The 19,431-nt window shown below is 49.4% G+C and overlaps 1 protein-coding gene across 4 annotated transcripts in view; it reads right to left on the reverse strand.

Moving 5' to 3' along the window:
• Positions 1-5,907: 5,907 nt before the first annotated feature.
• The window catches only part of TULP3 (TUB like protein 3), a 45,775-nt gene continuing 32,251 nt past the window's right edge, over positions 5,908-19,431 (reverse strand). For 3 of the 4 annotated variants that reach the window (XM_082421113.1, XM_082421114.1, XM_082421115.1), the window contains 7 exons: positions 14,857-14,990; positions 14,281-14,478; positions 11,832-11,944; positions 11,430-11,544; positions 9,442-9,540; positions 8,900-9,071; positions 5,908-7,821 (listed from right to left, as the gene is read on the reverse strand). In XM_082421113.1, coding sequence (XP_082277239.1) covers positions 7,688-7,821; positions 8,900-9,071; positions 9,442-9,540; positions 11,430-11,544; positions 11,832-11,944; positions 14,281-14,478; positions 14,857-14,990 — 965 coding nt within the window. In that variant the 3' untranslated portion in view covers positions 5,908-7,687. Of the gene's footprint in view, positions 7,822-8,899; positions 9,072-9,441; positions 9,541-10,534; positions 11,239-11,429; positions 11,545-11,831; positions 11,945-14,280; positions 14,479-14,856; positions 14,991-19,431 lie in introns of those variants that run through there. The other variant, XM_082421116.1, reaches the window with a different exon arrangement.

Consider the following 19,431-nt stretch of genomic DNA (forward strand, 5'->3'; position numbering starts at 1 on the left):
AATTGTTTTCAACCTACATGGTTATAGTTAAATTATCCATATGATACCCTATTAAACAAATTCAGCCACATCCATGTGATAGAATTCTTTAGAGTGATTAATAAGATTTTAAAAAATAAACCAGAGAAGTGTGCATGACATAATAAGTGGAAAAGCGGATTTTAAAAACAGTGTGTACAGGATGGTCCTGTTTTATTTATTTATTTATTTAGGCCACACCGTGCGGCATGCGGGATCTTAGTTCCCCCACCAGGGACCGAACCCATGCCCCCTGCAGTGGAAGCACAGAGTTCTAACCACGGGACGGCCAGGGAAGTCCCAATCCTGTTTGTTTTTTTTTTAATTTTTATCTTATATTAGAGTATAGCTGATTTACAATGCTGTGTCCTGCTTTTGAAAAATAAATGGAAAAGTATCTTACAGTGAGTATCTCTGACAGGTTGAAGATTAAGGGACCTTCTTTCTCATTTTTTAAAAATCAATTTTTAATTTAATTAATTTATTTTTGGCTGCGTTGGGTCTTCGTTGCTGCACACAGGCTTTCTCTAGTTGCTGCGAGAGGGGGCTACTCTTCGTTGCGGTGCGCAGGCTTCTCATTGCGGTAGCTTCTCGTTGTGGAGCAAGGCTCTAGGCGCGCGGGCTTCAGTAGTTGTGGCACGCGGGCTCAGTAGTTGTGGCTCACGGGCTCTAGAGCGCAGACTCAGTAGTTGTGGCGCACGGGCTTAGTTGCTCCGCAGCATGTGGGATCTTCCCAGACCAGGACTCAAACCCATGTCCCCTGCATTGGCAGGCAGATTCTTAACCACTGCACCACCAGGGAAGCTCCTCTTTCTCATTTTTTGTTCTCTATTTTCTTTAACAAACTTGTACTTCTTTTATAATTGGGGGGGTAAGGGGTGGGATGTGACTGGAACTATATATCTAACCCTGCCCTAATTTTTCCACATCTTAAAAAAAAAACCCAACACCCACAACTGGATTTAATAGCCTAATAAGAAGTTAACAAGGGCAGAATCCAGGAAGGATTATTTCCTAGGCTTTAGGTAAAAGGAAATATATTGCTTTTGAAATATCCCCAAAGCATGCCCCCTCTTCCTGGGCTTCAAAAGTAGGATGCGGCTGACTCGGTGCTGGGGGTATGGTCACTGTAACTGCAGGTCCTATTCTTTTCAACCCATGCACGCTGTATTTCTTTCTTTCTTTCCTTCTTTCTTTCTTTTTCCGGCTGTGCCACACGGCTTGCTGACCAGGGATTGAACCCACGCCCTCGGCAGTGAAAGCGCAGTCCTAAGCACTGGACCGCCACGGAATTCCCTCTATTTGCTTTTTTTTCCTTAAGAAGACTCTTCACTCCATACCACCTGAACTGCATCTTGTGTTTTGAAGGACAAAACAGACCGACCTTTATCAAAGCTGGAGTCTTTCATTTCATCTATAGAATAAAAGCGGTCTGTGACTTGAAAAGCATCATATTAATTCTGTTATCTCTTCATCCAAGAGAAATGTGGACAAGAATAGACTCCAGGTCTAGCATCTAGGGGGCAGTGTGTGCTAGGGGCTGACTTGTCCTCCTCACCCCACCCCCCAGTTCCTTATGTTGAAGTCCTAATCCCCAGTGCCTCAGAATGTGACTGGATCTGGAGATGTCTTTACAGAGGTGATTAAGTTAAAATGATTAAATTAAAAATCCAATCTGCCTGGATTAGGGCCCATCCTAATCCTCCTTATAAAAGAGATTAGGACACAGACTTCTCACAGAGGACACAGGGAGAGGATGGCCATCTGTAGGCCACGGAGAGAGGCCTCAGGAGAAACCAAACCTGCCTACACTTTGATCTTGGACTTCTAGCCTCCAGAACTGTGAGAAATAAATTTCTGTTCAAGCCACCCAGTCTGTGGTACTTTGTTATGGCAGCCCGAGCAAACTAATTCAGTGTATTTCCAGATTGACACAAAACTCTTGGTTTCTGGAGCCCAGAGGGTGAAGGCTTCTCTGTACAGTTCTCAGAATTTCTCTGAGGGTCCCAGGGGGTCTTTAGGATCTGGATATCCAGGAGCTTCCTGGAAAAAATCAAAAGGGGGGAAAGGCTTCCTCCAGTCTAATTGTTAAAAGTTTCATTTTCAGTGACTCTGATACAAAATTTTGAAAATGAAAGTTAACAAAAGTCACATATTATGTCCTTACTGGGGAAATAAACTAATCCAGGTTCAAACAACAGCTCGGCCGATACTAATTATGACCTTGGGGACCCTTAGAGTCTGGGCCTCAGCCTCCTATCATGTTTCCATTCCACGTTGACTGAGCATGTGTGATGTCCTTGGCACCGTGCCAGGTAGGCGCTAGGGATGAACAGAAACGTCACAGCCCTGCCCCCAAGCTACTGACATTCTAATGGGGAAGTTGGACAAACACAACTTCCCCAGGGAATGACACCTGGTGAGAAGAGGGTTACCTTTTCGGAACCCGAAGTTGAGATTTCTGTGGACCCACGTTCTCCGACAGAACATTCTGGAATGATGAAGTGTTCTTTATCCGTGCTGTCCAGTATGGTAGGCACGAGCCACATATGGCTACTGAGCCCTTGAAATGCAGCTAGTTGACTGAATTTTAATGAACTTTAATAGTTCCATGTGACTAGTGGCGATGGTGTTGGAGAGCACAGCTGTCGACCATCCAAAAGGAGATGCTTGGCGGGCAGGTAGATAACACTTGCGGAGCGAAGGGCAGAACTGAGGACTGTGGAGACACCAAGAATAAAAGTGTGGGCATTCCCTGGCGGTCCAGTGGTTAAGACTCGTGCTTCCACTGCAGGGGTGGGGGCTTCATCCCTGGTCGGGGAACCAAGATCCCACGTGCCACATGGCACGGCCAAAGGAAAAAAAAAAGAAGCAAGCGACTGAACCAAGTATATAGTATGCTACCTTTTGTGCACAAAGAGTGGGAAATTACAAATACATTTTTATTTTTGCATAAAGAAATACTGGAAAGATACACTGGAAACTAAAAGTGGTCAACTATAAGAGTACAGGGCAAGGGAAACAAGAAGGGGACAGATATGGGAGGAGGCTTTAACTGTATAATCTTAAAAAGTGTTTTAAATAATATGAAATTATTACTATTTAAAATTTCTATCTCTCTCTCTCTCTGATACAGAATCACAGGAGACTGACCAAAGGCAAAATCAGGACATATTTTTAGGGACATCCTTGTATCTTACCCTGATGGAGTCTGTCCTGAGCATGCGTCAGTACCCTAAAAATTGCATTTAAACCCACTCTTAAAATCTTGATCTAAGTGCCAGCCCCACTCTGCCTGTCACCCTCCTTTCGTCTCAGACCATCCTTCCTTCCTGACCTTCCTGCCCCCAGACTACGGAAGAGAGAGAGAACTACTGATTATTCTTGGAGGCCTTGAAAATCTCAAGGGACGGAATCTGGGTAGATAGTGCTTAACCAGATGTTAAAACCCGGAGGCTTGAGAAGCACTATATTATACCAAAATGTGTAATAAAAGGTTGGAACAGACCAGGAAAAGTCCCACTGCCACCCTGGCCCACCAGCTCTACCCTCTACGTGGCACACTCTTATTGCACCCAGCCTCCTGGGCCTCAGCCTTGCCCTGTGCAAAGGAGCTTGGGCCTGATGGACCAAATGACCTGGCAGAGCCGGAGAAAATCACGGAGGCCCCTTTCATATTTGAAATATTTCAGAAACTTCCATTAACATCAGGGCTACTTTTCTTGTTGTTTTGCTTTGTTTGTTTGTTTTGCCTAGGCTGTCCCTTCAAGTAGGAAAGGAGAGATGGGTACAAAGTAAGGAAGGTGGGGTAGGCTCAGGCCTGAGACCAGAACGCAGGGTATGTTTAGTTACCCAGTAAAGCCATGCTGTTTTTCTTTCCTCTCACCAGAGTCCCTGGAAAACCACCTTAAATTGCTTTAAGAGCATTTATAAACCATTTTGCGTAACTGCATGGCTAAAAAAGTCAACCGAAATGCATTATCCCATTTTAAAACATTAATAAAAATGATAATATTGATATTTGCCCCTCTCCTACACCAAATGCCTAGGCATTTGGGGCCAGAGCCCACGCGTTCTGCCTGGAATTCCTCCACTTTCTACACTCCACAAATGCTACTGTTCCCAGACCTTCAAGAGAGTCATGACAACAGGGTCCACTGTGAAGTCGCCTCATCTGGGTTTCAGAACCTGCGCGCATGTGTTAATGCACTTGTAATGTGCCCCCTGGGTCAGTAGGTGGTGCCAGGGAGCGGCCCGCGGTTTCGGGAGAGCTTGCCTGAAAACCGCACTGACCGCGGCATCCCCATGCCCGCACCCCCGGTTTTTGGAGAGGGAAGAGTAGGTAGGACCTGTGACGAGTACACTGACTACAATAGCTAGGAGACCGAAGCGGGGAGAGGGGGCAAAACTAGCCCACATGCACCTGGCCAAGAAATGTGTGAGGGGCGGGGCAGAATCTAACCAGTCCTGGGCGAGCCCCCGGCGGGGGCTCTACGTGGGGAAGTTTAGGAGGACCAGGGGCTGGAGGCGCGGCACACGTGGCGCGAGCACACGGGCAGGAGACACTCTGCGGAGGGGGGCAGCTCGCAACGCCCCCAAGTTTTCTCTGTGCAGCAAGATGCAGCCAGCTGTTGGGAGGGGAGACTTCCACAGCGCGGCCACGCCCTCCCCCGGGGCGCGCTCCCGCCATTCCAGTCTCCCCTCTCTAGGCCCTTAGCTCCAGCCTCCAGGGGCTCCTCCCCAGGCCTCTCCAGCTACAAACAGCACGTAGCTGTCCAGGAGAGAAGCAGAGACCTCGATCCAAAACACACTCGGGTATTCCGGGTGGCTGCCAGCACTCTTTATCACTCAGGAACAGGAGATCAGGTAACTCAAAACCTCTCCATCTCCAGAGGGCGCACGTTGGCAAATCACTGGCAGGAAAAGGGCCAGAACCCAGGGACTCTGAGTTGAACCGTCACTTTATTTCTGCACCCGTGCTGCTGTCTAAAGGAAGGGAATTGGGAATTCCCTGGCGGTCCAGTGGTTAGGGCTCCGCACTCCCAATGCAGGGGGCATGGGTTCCATCCCTGACTGGGGAATTAACATCCCACAAGCCAAAAAAGAGAAAGAAACAGAAAGGAAGGGAATTGATTCTCATTCATTCCTTTTTCTCACCTACTAACCTTCTAATCAAAAAGAGCTTTTTGCCGTCCTGTTTAGACATTGAAACACCACTTGCTGGTGTCTTTCGTATCAACAACCATCGATATTCCTGGCCACTGAAAAGTGCATAAAACTGTGTTGCAAATGACCTGTTTGGCCATAAAGAATCACGTGGAAGAGAAGCCAAGCCACAGAAATCAGACCGACTCCGGCTCTCGTCCTGCTCTTTGGGCTCTTCTCGCCTCCTTCCACGCCACTCATCCATCCCCGTGACACTGAGAGCAGGAAGGCCTCAGCAAGACCTGTGAACACACTTTTCTCAACTTGTCCGTATAAGGAAGCTTTAAATGTGAACACTTAGAGGTAAGACGTGGGGTCCCTGTCACTACCAGGTATTTAATTTGCTCTGCGGCTGAATCAGGAAGCAACACCAATGCAGCTGACCCAGGAGGCTGACCGGTGCAGGAGGCTGACCGGTGCAGGCGGCTGCCCTCTGGCACCCCTGCTCAGCCTCAGCTCCGTCACCTGCCCAGGACACTCTCAGCGTCGCACACACGGTGAGTCTACAGTCTCCAGGACGCAGATCCCTGAGTCTGCAGACCCTGCTCTACCTGGATGAAAACTTCGGTGATACCCACTTGGCTTCAAAGAACTGTTGCCAAGCGATGGAATTACTGTGACAGAACATGATGGTAGGAGGCATGCGAGGGACAGGAGTCTGAAAGAAGAATGGCAACACTCACGTTTTTATATAAATCCTTTTTTATTTCTGTAGCATACAAAAGGTATAAATATGATTCATGTAAAACCGATCACCTGCACACTCAAGCAGGAAGGACGTGAAGCTGGGGTATGTGTCTGCACCAGAGCGGGCAGGAGGAAGCAGGGTCAGATCCAGTCTCCCCGGCCCCCCTTCCCCAGACACTTCATATTCTCCAACAGGAGACGAGCGAACAGCCTTCCATTTTCAGTGTCAGGTCGGTGGTCCCGCGGGCCTGGCGGGCACCTGAGGAGTGAGGCACTTGAGGGGAAGCAGCCGTGTCAGGGCAGAGCGGGTGGGACTTACCCGTGGGGTGAGCCGCGGGTCTGCTCATCCCCGGGGTCTCTTCCCTTCCCGCTGCTACTTGATGTGGAGCAGGGACAGAAAGGAAGTCCACAGAAGGGACGGGACGAAGCGAAAGCCGCCGATGCCTGGCCCCAGGCGGGCAGACAGCTTGGCGCACGAGGCCTGGAAGGTGACCGACGCCAACGCAGAGCTCACGGTGTCCCTGGACGCACGCGGAGGCCGGGAACTAGCAGCAGTCATGTGACTTGTTGGGAGAGGCTAACAGTCTGAACGACTTAGCACAACTCTTACGAGCTGTGAGGAAAAGTGACAGGACGTGCTCCGCCAAGGATGAACCAGGCCTCAGGGGCTGACGACACTTAAGCCAAGAAGAGGCCCAAGCTCTGCCAGCCAGGCCCTGTCCTCGCCCCTCTGGGCAGTGACAACGGCAGGTTCCACACACACTGTTCTCTCCCCTCCCACGCGGGCTACAGGTGAGTCTGCACTAACGGCTCCACAGTAACCCAGCGGGGACGCACTCCTGGGCTGAAGATGGTGAAGGCCTCTGTCAAATCCCTCTCAGTCGTAAGCAGACAAGGCCACCTCTAGAGGTTATGCTTCCAGCCTACCCTGCGATTAAGACAAGTACGTAAATTGCTCGCATCACTGATCGCAAACTGGGCCAGAGCCACTCCGAGACTGCAGCCAGCCGGCCGGCCCTAAGGGAAGGGGGACCGTGACACGGTGCCTCCCGAGCTGAGGGACGGTGGCACCACGCTCCCCCACAGAGACGGCAGAGAGGAGCGCTTCTCCCAGGGCCGGCCCCCCGTGGGTGAGGAATGGTCACCAACGGTAAATGACACTCTGGAAACCACCGTGGCCAAAGCAAAGACAAGGCTACGTCACAGCGGATGAGGCCGGGTGCTGCTTCAGATCCGACCTGCAGGCCTGCACTTCCTGGAGGCACCGTCCCCACTCAGGTGCTCTCACGACACGGCCGTTCTGGAAGATGGCCAAGCCCACAGCAGGCAGAGACACCCTGCAGCCGGGACCGGCCCGCCGCCCACTTACAGAAAAACTCTGCAGACCTGGAGACTAAAGGTAATTCAGGGAATGTCCCTCTCTGAAAAGTTCTGCAAAAAAAGAGACCCAAGTACTGGAGTATGAGAAGCTGCTTCTGGCTGCAAGTTTCCAAGAACAGGACTCTGACCGCTGGGCGGTGACGTCACAGTCACCGCGAGCTCTGGACAGTCTCTCACCCGAGTCAAGCTGTGACCCCTGACCAGGGCTGTGAGACCCCGAGAAGGGGTGTGTGTGTACATATACGTGTACACACACGTGTGCACATCTACATACATACTTTCAGGGACCATTCCAAAAGGGGGGCCTGTCACTCTCCGTGTCCTGGGCAAGCGCAAGGGCGGCGGCTACGTGCTCCAGAAAGCTCTGCAGAGAGAAAGCACAGTGCCTGCCCGGCTATCATTCGCAGGCCAGCTTGCTGTCGAAGCTGGAGAGCCCAATGGCGAAGGCCTGGAGCGCGCACAGCGGGTAGCTGTAGTCCAGGGTGAACACGTCGTCGGCCACGCGTCCAAACTGCATGACTATGTAGTCCGCTAGAGGCAGAGAGAGATCAGGATGTCAGGAGGTAAGGAAGACATCCTCCAAATAGGTCTCTAAAAGGGAAACCCTCAGAAAGATGGAAGGAGGCCTGACCAAGAGTGCCTGCCGAGCACGACCAAGGCTCTACTGCGACTCCACTCGGCTCCCTGCCCGGACCAGCAGAGAAGGGCAAGGGGGGGCAGCGCAAGCTCGGGGGGGCCGGAAAGGCAAGGGGCGGGCAGCGCAAGCTCCGGGGGGCCGGAAGGGCAAGGGGCGGGCAGCGCAAGCTCCGGGGGGGGCCGGAAGGGCAAGGGGCGGGCAGCGCAAGCTCCGGGGGGGCCGGAAGGGCAAGGGGCGGGCAGCGCAAGCTCCAGGGGGGGCCGGAAGGGCAAGAGGGGGGCAGCGCAAGCTCTGGGGGGCCGGAAGGGCAAGGGGCGGGCAGCGTAAGCTCGGGGGGGCCGGAAGGGCAAGGGGCGGGCAGCGCAAGCTCCGGGGGGCCGGAAGGGCAAGGGGCGGGCAGCGCAAGCTCCGGGGGGCGGGAAGGGCAAGGAGCGGGCAGCGTAAGCTCGGGGGGGCCGGAAGGGCAAGGGGCGGGCAGCGCAAGCTCCGGGGGGCCGGAAGGGCAAGGGGCGGGCAGCGCAAGCTCCGGGGGGCCGGAAGGGCAAGAGGGGGGCAGCGCAAGCTCCGGGGGGCGGGAAGGGCAAGGGGCGGGCAGCGTAAGCTCGGGGGGGCCGGAAGGGCAAGGGGCGGGCAGCGCAAGCTCCGGGGGGCCGGAAGGGCAAGGGGGAGGGGGGGCGCAGCGCAAGCTCCGGGGGGGCCGGAAGGGCAAGAACTTTTCCTGAGGAAGGGCCTCAGCCTCTGCGCCCCGAGCAGCCCCCCCCAGGACTCCTCCAGTTGCCACAAGAGACCCCTCACACGCTCCTGCCCGCCTCAGCTCAGCGGCTCAGACGGCTGACTGCAAGACTGTAGCTCTGGCCTTCCGAGGAGGTCCTTTCTTTCTTAAATCATGCTCTCCTGAGTAGAACTTCCCACCAGTGAAGGGCAATGCTCATTTCCGCATCCTGTCAGAACACCTCTCTTCCTGGGACTTACGGTCATTTTCGTGGACTATCTGGAAGTTCTTCACAGAGGCCTGAGTGACCCGGCCGTGGAAGTTCAGGACGTAGGACTGGGTGTCGTCGTTCCAGACGGGCGACTTGTTGTGCAGCTCGATCAGGTTCTCCATGGCTCTGTTCTGCCACTTGGAAAGCAGGCTCTCGCGGTCCTGTAGGAGAGAAGTGTGTGCTGAGGACCACCGCAAACCGCTCGCCCTCAAGGCTGTGAGGTGGGAGGCAGAGCAGGGGCCTGTTTCCTCCGTTTCAGAAAGTAAAACAGAAACAGAGCCAAAACTAAGCCGGCTTTGTCGGATTCTTATAGAATAACTTAGCGTTTCTCTTCGCAGACCTAGTGGCTGCCAATGAGCCATGTTAGCAACGGCACCTACCCCGAGGGTCTGGAGGGCTGGCTCTCCTGAGCAAGAGGGGGCCGCTCTCCAGGCTGGGTTCGGGAGGAATCAACACTGTTTTCTATTCACCTTGCCTGTATCGCAGTCCTGTCGCTAGAGTCCTTTGTTGATGAAATAAGCTCCTACTTACATTTCGTGGCTGAAATGGGATTCGTTCATGATTCATATTCATCCCTGGGATGATCACAGACATTTTCCTTGGGCCTTTAAATCCGAGTACATTTGTTTCCTGGAAGAGAGGGAAATAAACAGGAACTTGAAACAGAAATGAAGACGAGGCCTCATTCTTTTTTTTTTTTTTAATACCATGCATTTTCTTTCTACCTACCTACCTACCTACCTATCTATTTATGGCTGTATCTATCTATCTATCTATTTATGGCTGCGTTGGGTCTTCGTTGCTATCTATCTATCTATTTATGGCTGTGTTGTGTCTTCATTGCTGCGCGCGGCTTTCTCTAGTTGTGGTGAGCAGGGGCTACTCTTTGTTGCAGTGTGCGGGCTTCTCGTTGCGGTGGCTTCTCTTGTTGTGGAGCACGGGCTGTAGGCACACGGGCTTCAGTAGTTGTGGCACGTGGGCTCAGTTGTGGCTCGCAGGCTCTAGAGTGCAGGCTCAGTAGTTGTGGCTTGCGGGCTCTAGAGCACGGGCTTAGTTGCTCCGCAGCACGTGGGATCTTCCCGGACCAGGGCTCGAACCTGTGTCCCCTGCATTGGCAGACGGATTCTTAACCACTCCGCCATCAGGGAAGCACACAAGACCTCATTCTTAATGCAAGGCCCTCCTGGGCATGTAAAACGGGGACAATGTGGAGAGCACTAAACACTATTCTATTACTTTACTGTAGTTAAACAAAGAGAGCCGGAGAATCAAGACCAGGAAAATAAGACTGTTTCCTCTTTTTAAACCTAATTTGAACATCTGAATTTAAAACACTCTATAGGCTTGAAACCCTACTCTTACTCTTTAGCTTTAAGTGAAATTTCAGACAATTATGAGCAAACTGTCCAATTTTGTCATCTTCAATAAATATCTATTTCCCAATGAGGACACGGCACTATATGATATAGAGTGAGAATTACAGTTTAAATTAAATAGGACCTGTATTTGGAGGTAAAAAAAATCAAATGCCTGTCAAACCAGGCAGATTATATATGAATAAAATAAGTACATTAAATACATGGATATATGTGTATTCATATACATACACACACACAAAGTCATGCATAGTTAAAATATTTAATTGATTCTGAAGCTAAGAGAAAACATCTATACATTATAAAGTGTTAAGTCAAATGATTCTCAGTCACTTAGATAAAATCTCATGGGAATCAAGTGATGAGATTAATTCCAACTGATGGAAGGTTGAGACTTTGGGATCAAAGCAACAACTGAGTCGGGTTAATTCCTTCTTGCTTCTTTGACTCCACAACTTCGCATGCCCACTATGCGCCAGGTCCGTGTTCACGTGGAAACAGCAGTGAATGGGACTTTACGAACTGGTAGAGAAGGATGGTGCTGAAGCAGCAGTCTGGGGCAGTAGAGGAAGCGCGGGGAACCGAGGGGAGCAGCAAGCACATCTAGTGTCGGGAGAGACCCCTCTGCTGACCCTGGTGGAGGGGCAGAGGCAAGGAGGGGAAGGGCAGGCTCTCAGGTGGGGCACAGGCACGAGAGGAGCAGCTAGAATGCCGGGAACGCACAGGGAGCGTGCCAGCCGGGGAGCCGGGAGGGAAAGGTGCCATGTCCAGGCTTGATTCTGGACTCAAGCGGCAGCCTGAGAGGATGTGGAGCAGGAGAAGGGCAGCGTCCGCTGCAGCTGGACCGCTCAGCAGCGGCTGTGCAGGATGAACCAGGTCGAGAGGGCGAAAAGCAGAGACCGGCTTCCAATTTACGGTACCCGCGAGCCAACGGGTAAGGGGTAACGAAGGCCTGCGTTAACACGGCGGCATTGGGAAGAGAGAAGAGGAGATGAGTGAGGGCCGGCTGAAACAGTAAATACAGCTAAACTTGGCAATTCATAAATAACTTGAGTATACAGAAACAAGCTTGGGGGTGGGGGGCGGACTGCAAGCCCAGGGCCGGGACGCCAGGAGGCTGAGGAAACGAGAGGCGGCACTCACGTAGCAGACGGCGGCCAGCTCCTGCCGCATGCAGGCCTTTTCTACCAGACCCTGGGCCTTGGCCGGGCTGACACCATGGTCATAAACTGTAAACTTGGTCCCCATGAGGTTGGACCTAGAATCAAGAGAAAAAGCCACCACAATGATCTGTATTTTTCTCCCATACAAACACAAGCTAGGAGAGGTATGGGACAGCCTCTCGGCCCACTCTCCAAAGGTCAAGGGGTCATCATCACTTTCTCAAAGATCTAGCCTTAAAACAAGGAAGGGCCTTAGACTTTCTATGAACTTTATTTTTTTAGATGACATCGACCAGCTCATTGTAAAACCGACATGGATTGTTCTGAAACTACAGGAATCAAACTATCAGAAGAGCAGGACAGGATATAAGGCTGCTCTCACCTGAGTTTGCCAATATAACTTTCCCCTTCACGAGATAAATCTGTTGGATCAGTGGAGATAAGGTAGTTGGATGTTTTGCTCTTTTTCCGCTTTCTACCTGCAAGAAGAAATATCTAGAAAAGGAAACAAATTTTTCAGTAAAAACTGCACTCAAGAGAACTGCCATGTTTGTCCTACCTATTTAGTTAGCAAATATTTAGCAACTGCCTATCATGTACCAAGCAGTCCATCTCTGGGTCTTTTTTTTTTTTTAAACACGTTTAATGCACTGTAACTTTTCTTGCAGAAAAACGATGTGGTGCCCACAGCTGGAGCCTGGGTCTCCCGCGTGGGGACTTGGTGTGGGTCATTACAGGACGCTCAGTGAACCCCTGACAGGGACCATCAGTGAACATGGTCTGTCTCCAGAGCTCGGGGGTGAGGCAGCCTAGGTCTTGGAGACAGCATCAGAGGTGGCCTTGGCAAAGCTGTCCAGGGCAGCGGTGCAACCCCTGGCCAAGGTGCAGCATCGTCCAGGCCGGCCAGCACCAGCTTCTCGGGCACAGCGGCTGGCATGACGCCAGTGTCCCGGGGCAGGATGAGAGGCACCGGCCTGGAGCCACAGTGGCCGGTCAGCCTGCAGGGATGACCTGGGGCTGGCCGGTCCCGTCCCCCCAGTAGCCTCACCACATGAGGACCACGGAGAACCTGGCCAGAACGATGGCCTCACGACGGCAGTGGCGACCTCCTCGAAGCACTGAACACCCAGACCAGCATCTGTCCACTGCAACCCCCAAGAGCAACAAACGCCTAGACCCTGGGCCGCAGGGCAGAACGGGTTGTGCTCAGGCATCACTGTCAAAACCTCATCCTTGAAGGAGGGACGCTCCCAGGGAAGAGTCAGGCATCTCGGATTCCCGGATGGATGAGCAGAAGAGACGGGTCTCCTCCAGAGCCCTGACCAGGCGGCCCAGCTGGGGGAGGGGTAGCCGATCCTTGCCCCCGGCCCTGACCCCGCGAGCTCTGTGGCCTCGGGCCCCTGAGGGGCCTCCATGCCCTATCGTAGCCAGTGTACCTGCCATTTGGGGTTTTCTGGGAGAAGACCAATCTCTGGGTCCTTATCACTTTTTCTAACCCTCATAATGCCTCTCAGAATTCACTATCAGGGTTTCCCTACTGCACAACTTTTCTAAATTCACTAGCTTGATTCTCCATATCATTATTTACAACTTTATCCCTAAAGCCTCCAGTGACTTTTTAAAAAAGCTTCATCCCATTTCATGAGTAAGAGTCTTTCCACCTTTGGAAGAGGCAGGACCGTGGACACTGTGCTTCCCATTCTCCCTGCAACGGCTTTCCTGATGCTTCTCGCTGCATTTTGTATGTTGTTGTTCTAAACCCCTGTGACTTCAGTGATACGAATACTGTCGTATTTATGCATCCTTCCCAAACACTCCTGGACTTGGACAGTAATAAGGAAGCAGGAGAGGGCAGCAACTAAGGGGAGGGGGGGGGCACTTTGGAATCAAACAGATACAGGTTTGAATCTGGCTCTGCCACTTCTTAGTGTGATTTGGGGCATTCCCTAAGCTGGGATAAGAAATCCTATCTTACAGCGTTGTCATAAGGGTTCTAGGTAATAATATACATAAAGCATTTAGCACACACCTGGTAACTGTAAACACTCAGTAGATAGTGGTTATAACAACATTAATATCTATTATCATCATCTCACTTCTAGGCTCTTAAAATCATCCACTTAGACCTGGTATCACAAAATACATTGTTCATTAGCAAGTATTAACTGCCTCAAATTTATGTATAAAGTAACTTAGAATTTCTAGGATGAAAACCAAGACATTCCACTTGCATGTTTTCTGTTTTTCCAATTCCTCCTATTCCCTAAAACCCTTCTTTCTTCCACACTGTCATAATCAAAATCAAAATCAAACAGCACACTGGAAACCCCCCCACCCCACAAAACGGATGGACGTAAAAATAATTACATTCAAATATTCTCTGCCATCTTCTTACCTTCTGGATAAAACTTTCTCTTTGCGGGGTGGGTAGGTTTTGACTATTAGACTATGACCTCTTTGAAGACAGTGAGAACACAGCACTTGGGAACTAGTAAGTACAACCTAGTTCCTGTCGAATACCGGTGCTCCCCCATCCCCACCCCCCATCGTAAGACCATCAACGACCCAGCCAACAGCACTCTTCCCTCCGTCTCAAGATCTGTCTTAAGAACCCCTTCTCAGGACCTCCCTGGTGGTCCAGTGGTTGAGAATCCCCCTTCCAATGCAGGGGACGCAGGTTCGATCCCTGGTCGGGGAACTAAGATGCCACATGCCTCGGGGCAACTAAGCCCAGTGCCTCAACTGCTGAGCCCACACGCTCTGGAGCCCACATGCCACAACTAAGACCCTGACACAGCCAAAAAAAAGAAAAAAAGACCCACTTCTCATACCTTGCGATTTTCGTCCTTTTCCAAGTGCATGTAGTAGGTGGGGAAAAGCCCCCGATCCATTCCTTTTTTATCCCGAGTTATCCGACACTTCACTGTGACACCTCGAGGGGCAGGACTGTATGCGAAGCCCTCTAAATTCTCTATTTCTCCCAGCTGGCTGTCAGTGTGCTGGGCTGCAGTTCCAGAAGCTCCTGCATCCTGAAAGAACAGCCACACGTGAGCACTAGGAGGCTGGGTCAGGAAACCTCATATTCTCTTTAAGAAACACTGAAAGGAGAAAATAACTTACTGATTTACCTGTATGTCTTCAGTCTTCTGACAAGGTAGGGAAAAACTCTGAGAAGTTAAATAAGCATACAAATATTGGGAGTAATGAAGCAGCGAAGTATGAAAATGGGATACAGCTTCACAGAAGCTGGTTCAAGACACAAGAAATTAGGGAGTCGTGGACTTTAAGTGTAAATTCCAGCTTAAATCTTTGAAGCAGCCCTCATCCAGTAATAGCATTTAAATACCGGAGATATGTTTAGGAAGCAGTGAAATTAGCTCAGAGGAAGAAGTTTCAGAACTACATACTGTGGTTGGCTTCTGGCTGGATGCAGAACTGGGTCTCTCTGCCTCTGAATAGGACGAATGAGATCTTAGTTTTTTCCCTTCTCCTTCCTCCCCATCAGTCTCCTCCTCATCAAAGTTCAAACTCCCTGAGATACCTGGCAGAAACGGAGAATCTGTCAAAAAGGGCCAGAAACCTCGGAACCAAATATAATTTTAACTTCCTTGCTTAAAAATTCCAAGCTGTTCTGACTTAAAACATGGCTATTTAATCCAAATTTTGACAATTCTTTCTTCATATTCTCACCTAGATCCATCCCTTGTTTTCCCTTCCTGCTGTTCCCTTCCCTAATTTATTCTCTTTTGCAAATCATATATCTGATAAATGATTAATATCCAGAATTTATAACTCAACAGCAACAAAAACAAACCCAATTCAAAAATGGGTAAAGGGGACTTCCCTGGTGGCACAGTGGTTAAGAATCCGCCTGCCAATGCAGAGCACACGGGTTCGAGCCCTAGTCCGGGAAGATCCCACATGCCGTGGAGCAACTAAGCCTGAGTGCCACAACTACTGAGCCTGTGCTCTAGAGCCCGCAAACCACAACTACTGAGCCTGCGCGCCACAACGACTGAAGCCCGTGCTCTGCAACAAGAGAAGCCACCACAATGAGAAGCCTGCGCACCGCAACGAAGAGTGGCCCCCACTCGCCGCAACTAGAGAGAGCCCGCGCACAGCAACGAAGACCCAGTGCAGCCAAAAATAAATAAATAAATAAAAATAAATTTTTTAAAAAAATGGGTAAAGGACTTGAACATTTCTCCCAAGAAGACACATAAATGGCCAATAAGCACATGAAAAGATGCTCAACATCACTAGTCATTAGGGAAATGCAAATTAAAATCACAATAAGAAACCACCTGACAATCACTGGGATGATTATTATAAAAAACAAAAACCAAAAAACAGAAAATAAGTGTTGGTGAGGATGTGGAGAAACTGCTGGTGGCAATATAAAATTATGCAGCCACTGTAGAAAACAACATAGGGGTTCCTAAAAATATATATATATAGAATTACCATATAATCCAGGAATTCCACTTCTGGGTATATACCGAAAAGAACTGAAAGCAGAGACTCAGACAGATACTTGAACAACCAATGTTCACAGCAGCATTAGTCACAGTTTTCAGAAGGTGGAAACAACCCAAATATCCACCAACTGATGAATAAACAAATTGTTGTATATACATAAACAGAATGTTATTCAGCCTTAAAAAAGGAATGAAATTCTGACACAGGCTACAACATGAATGAATTTTAAAGACATTATGCTAAGTGAAATAAGCTAGACACAAAAAGGACAAATACCTTATGATTCCACTTTTATGAGGCCTAGAATAGTCAAATTCATGGAGACAGAAGTATAACAGAGGTTGCCAGGAGCTGGGGGTGGGGCGGGGGATGGGGAGTAGGTGTTTGATGGGGACAGAGTCTCAGTCTGGGAAAATGAGAAAGTTCTGGAGATGATGGTGGTGATGGCTGCACAACAGTGTGAATGTACCTAATGCCACTGAGCTGTGCACTTACAAACGGTTAAAATGGTAAATGCTGTGCACATTTTACCACAATAGACGTCTCTATCAGTTACTTCTTTGTCTTCCTACATTTTGTTCATCGGTAGTCTCGTGAACTAATTTGAGTTGGAATGTTTGAAGTACTACTACCTTGCACCTTTTACAGAAAACTTCAAACTATCTGATGAAAAACTATTTTTTCATTTTATCCTCACATTTATATGAGTTTGAGGAGGAGGGACTGGCAAGTCTTATTTTTTGTTTTGTCTCTTGCTTGTTTATGGGACACAAAGTGTGCTGTGTGTTATAAAAGAAGCACGACCCTCAAATTCACACGTGAGAGGATGATGCCCCAGGAGAAGCATTTCTGCCCAAGAGGAAGGGGCAGAGCTACGGGCGAGACCCACCTCGCTTGGCTCCGTGGTCTACAGGGTAAAGTCACCCCTCGTACAATAGCTGGAACAGCCCCCAAATCACAAATGACAAGGAGACCGAACAACAAGCAGTGCTGCCCACAGTCATCCACCTCAGAGGAGGGACAACGCTGGTCTATTTTACATAGTTCACAAATAAATGGTATCAAGTTTTTCTCAAGGACACCCAAGGATAAGACTAAGGCCAGTTAAAAAATTTATCTCAAGTGAAAACATATGTCCATACAAAAACTTATGCGTAACTATTTATAGCAGCATTATTCATAATAGCCAGAGTGGAAACAACCCAAATGCCCATCAACTGACAAAGGGAGGAACAAAACGTGGCTTATCCATACAACGGAATGTGATTCAACAACAGAAGAGAATGAAGCACTGACACAGGCTACGACGTGGATGAACTCTGAAAACATGATGCCAAGTGAAAGCCAGGCATAAAGGACCACACAGTGTATGACTGATTCTGTTTATATGAAACACCAGGATAGGCAAATCCGCAGAGACAGAAAGTAGACTGGTGGCTGCCCAGGGATGGGGAGCTGGAGGGAAATGGGAAGTGACTGCTGACAGGTATGACGTTTCTTTGGCGTCAGAAAACATTCCAAAATTGACTGTGCTGATGGCTGCAGACCTCTGTGAATATACTAAAGAACCAAGCAATTGTTCACTTTACATGGGTGAATTGTATGGTATGTGAATTATATCTCAATAAAGCTATTATTTAAAAAATTATTTGGTTTGTGAAGGACATTTCTTTCTTTCTTTTCTCTTTCCTAAAACGTTAACTTTTGGGGACGGGTAGCAGAACACATAAAACTCTAGGGGTCTCACTCTCATATGGGTATCTTCACTCTGTACTACGCTTTCTTCTTTTTTTTTTTAATTGAAGCATAGATGATTTACAATGTTAGTACTATGTTTTCAAATGCCATATTTGTACCAAGAACTCAGTTTATGTGAATACATGTTTTAAGATGGAGATCAAGGATTTCTCCCAAACTTGTGAGACAAGCAAACTGGACCCCCACTTGAGATACGTTATCTTCCAAACTGACACTTCTTAAGTCTTAGTCAAGAGAGCACTTAATGGCTTTTATGGTCCAGATGCAACTTTTTCAGACTCAAAAAGGCATTAACCCATCTGGTCCTGAAAGGCCAATTCTGAGAAAGAACACAGCGGTCATTTAATAAGGCAGAGTAAAAGGGACAGCTTGGTACTTACAGTAAGGGATCAAGAACTAGACTAAGACTCAGAATATCTAGGTCTGCCACTATTCAGCTCGATGACCTGGGGTAAGTAATCTAGCTTTTGGTTAAACTGAGAGTTCTCCTTGTTCTGGCTCCTCCACATCTTTCACTGTCTTTTGTTATAATAACGATAGGAAAGTAACAGAATTACCACGGCCACATTCATATTACAGACAGGGAAACTGAGGCAGAGAAAAGTTGCGCTGTTTTCCCCTTCAACAGCCAGAGGTGGCAGAGCTGAGTCTCCAAACCGCGCTGGCTGCCCCAGAGCTGAGCTCTAAAGCACGCCACACGCTGCCCCTGCCACACCCTGCCCCAGTTTCCACAAATACATCATGCTCTATACTCTATACACCTGATGCCTCTGCTGACGTAATTTCTTCTGCCCAAGTTTGCCGCCTAACCAACTAGCGGTGTGATCGAGAACAAATTACTTAGCCTTTCTGAGAACCAATTTTCTTACATGTGAAAAGGAGAGGCTGACACGTGTAACCCCTCACAGTACTGTCACAAATACTGAGGTAAGGTGTGTCAAGTGCCTGACAAGCAACAGACATTCAGTGTCAGTCTCCAGCCGCCCCTGAGCTGACAGCTGCGCACAGGAGCACACGCACCCCTCACGCCTCAGCTGAGTCGCCGCCTCCTTCGATGTGGTCCTTGTCCCTCTCACTGCCCCGCAGCGGAGTTCTATTTCTCCTGCTTTCTACTCTATACACCAAAATGTAACGTGAGATCAGGCCATCAGCCAAACTATCTCCTCATTAGCCTTCCTGCTTCCAGACTTGCCCGCTCCAATTCATTCTTCATAGTGCAGAGTAATTTTTCTGCTATCACTCCAGCTTAAAATCCCACACAGGTTCCTGCTACTCTTCACAGGAAGTCCACACCCTAGCTCGGCCTGTAACACCCAACGTAATCGGAGCCCGCCCACCCCTCCAGCCCCTCTCTCTCCACGCCCCTTCCCACCTGTCACCTCGCGCTCTGCACTCCAGCCCCTCTGAGCTGCCGGCTCCTCTTCCCGCGTCACGCTCTGGTTTAGACGTCACCTCCGGATCAACTCTGGTTGGGCACCCCTCTCCACACTCCCTTGGCTATTTAGGTCCATGAAGCCTCAATTTAAGTGCACGAAGCCTCAATCAGAATACATGCTCCACGAGGGCAGGAACCTCGTTCACAACTGTATCCTAAGTGCCTAGAACAAGGCCTGATGTATAGCATATCCTCAATACATGTTTTCTAAATGAATGAATACACGAATCCATTTGAATGTACATCTATCCTACCAGTCTGTGGTAGAACCTCCTGACTCACATATCCCAGGACCCAGCAATGCCTATGA

This window comes from Balaenoptera physalus (genome assembly GCF_965194825.1).
Source record: "Balaenoptera physalus genome assembly, chromosome: 13".
NCBI lineage: Eukaryota > Metazoa > Chordata > Mammalia > Artiodactyla > Balaenopteridae > Balaenoptera > Balaenoptera physalus.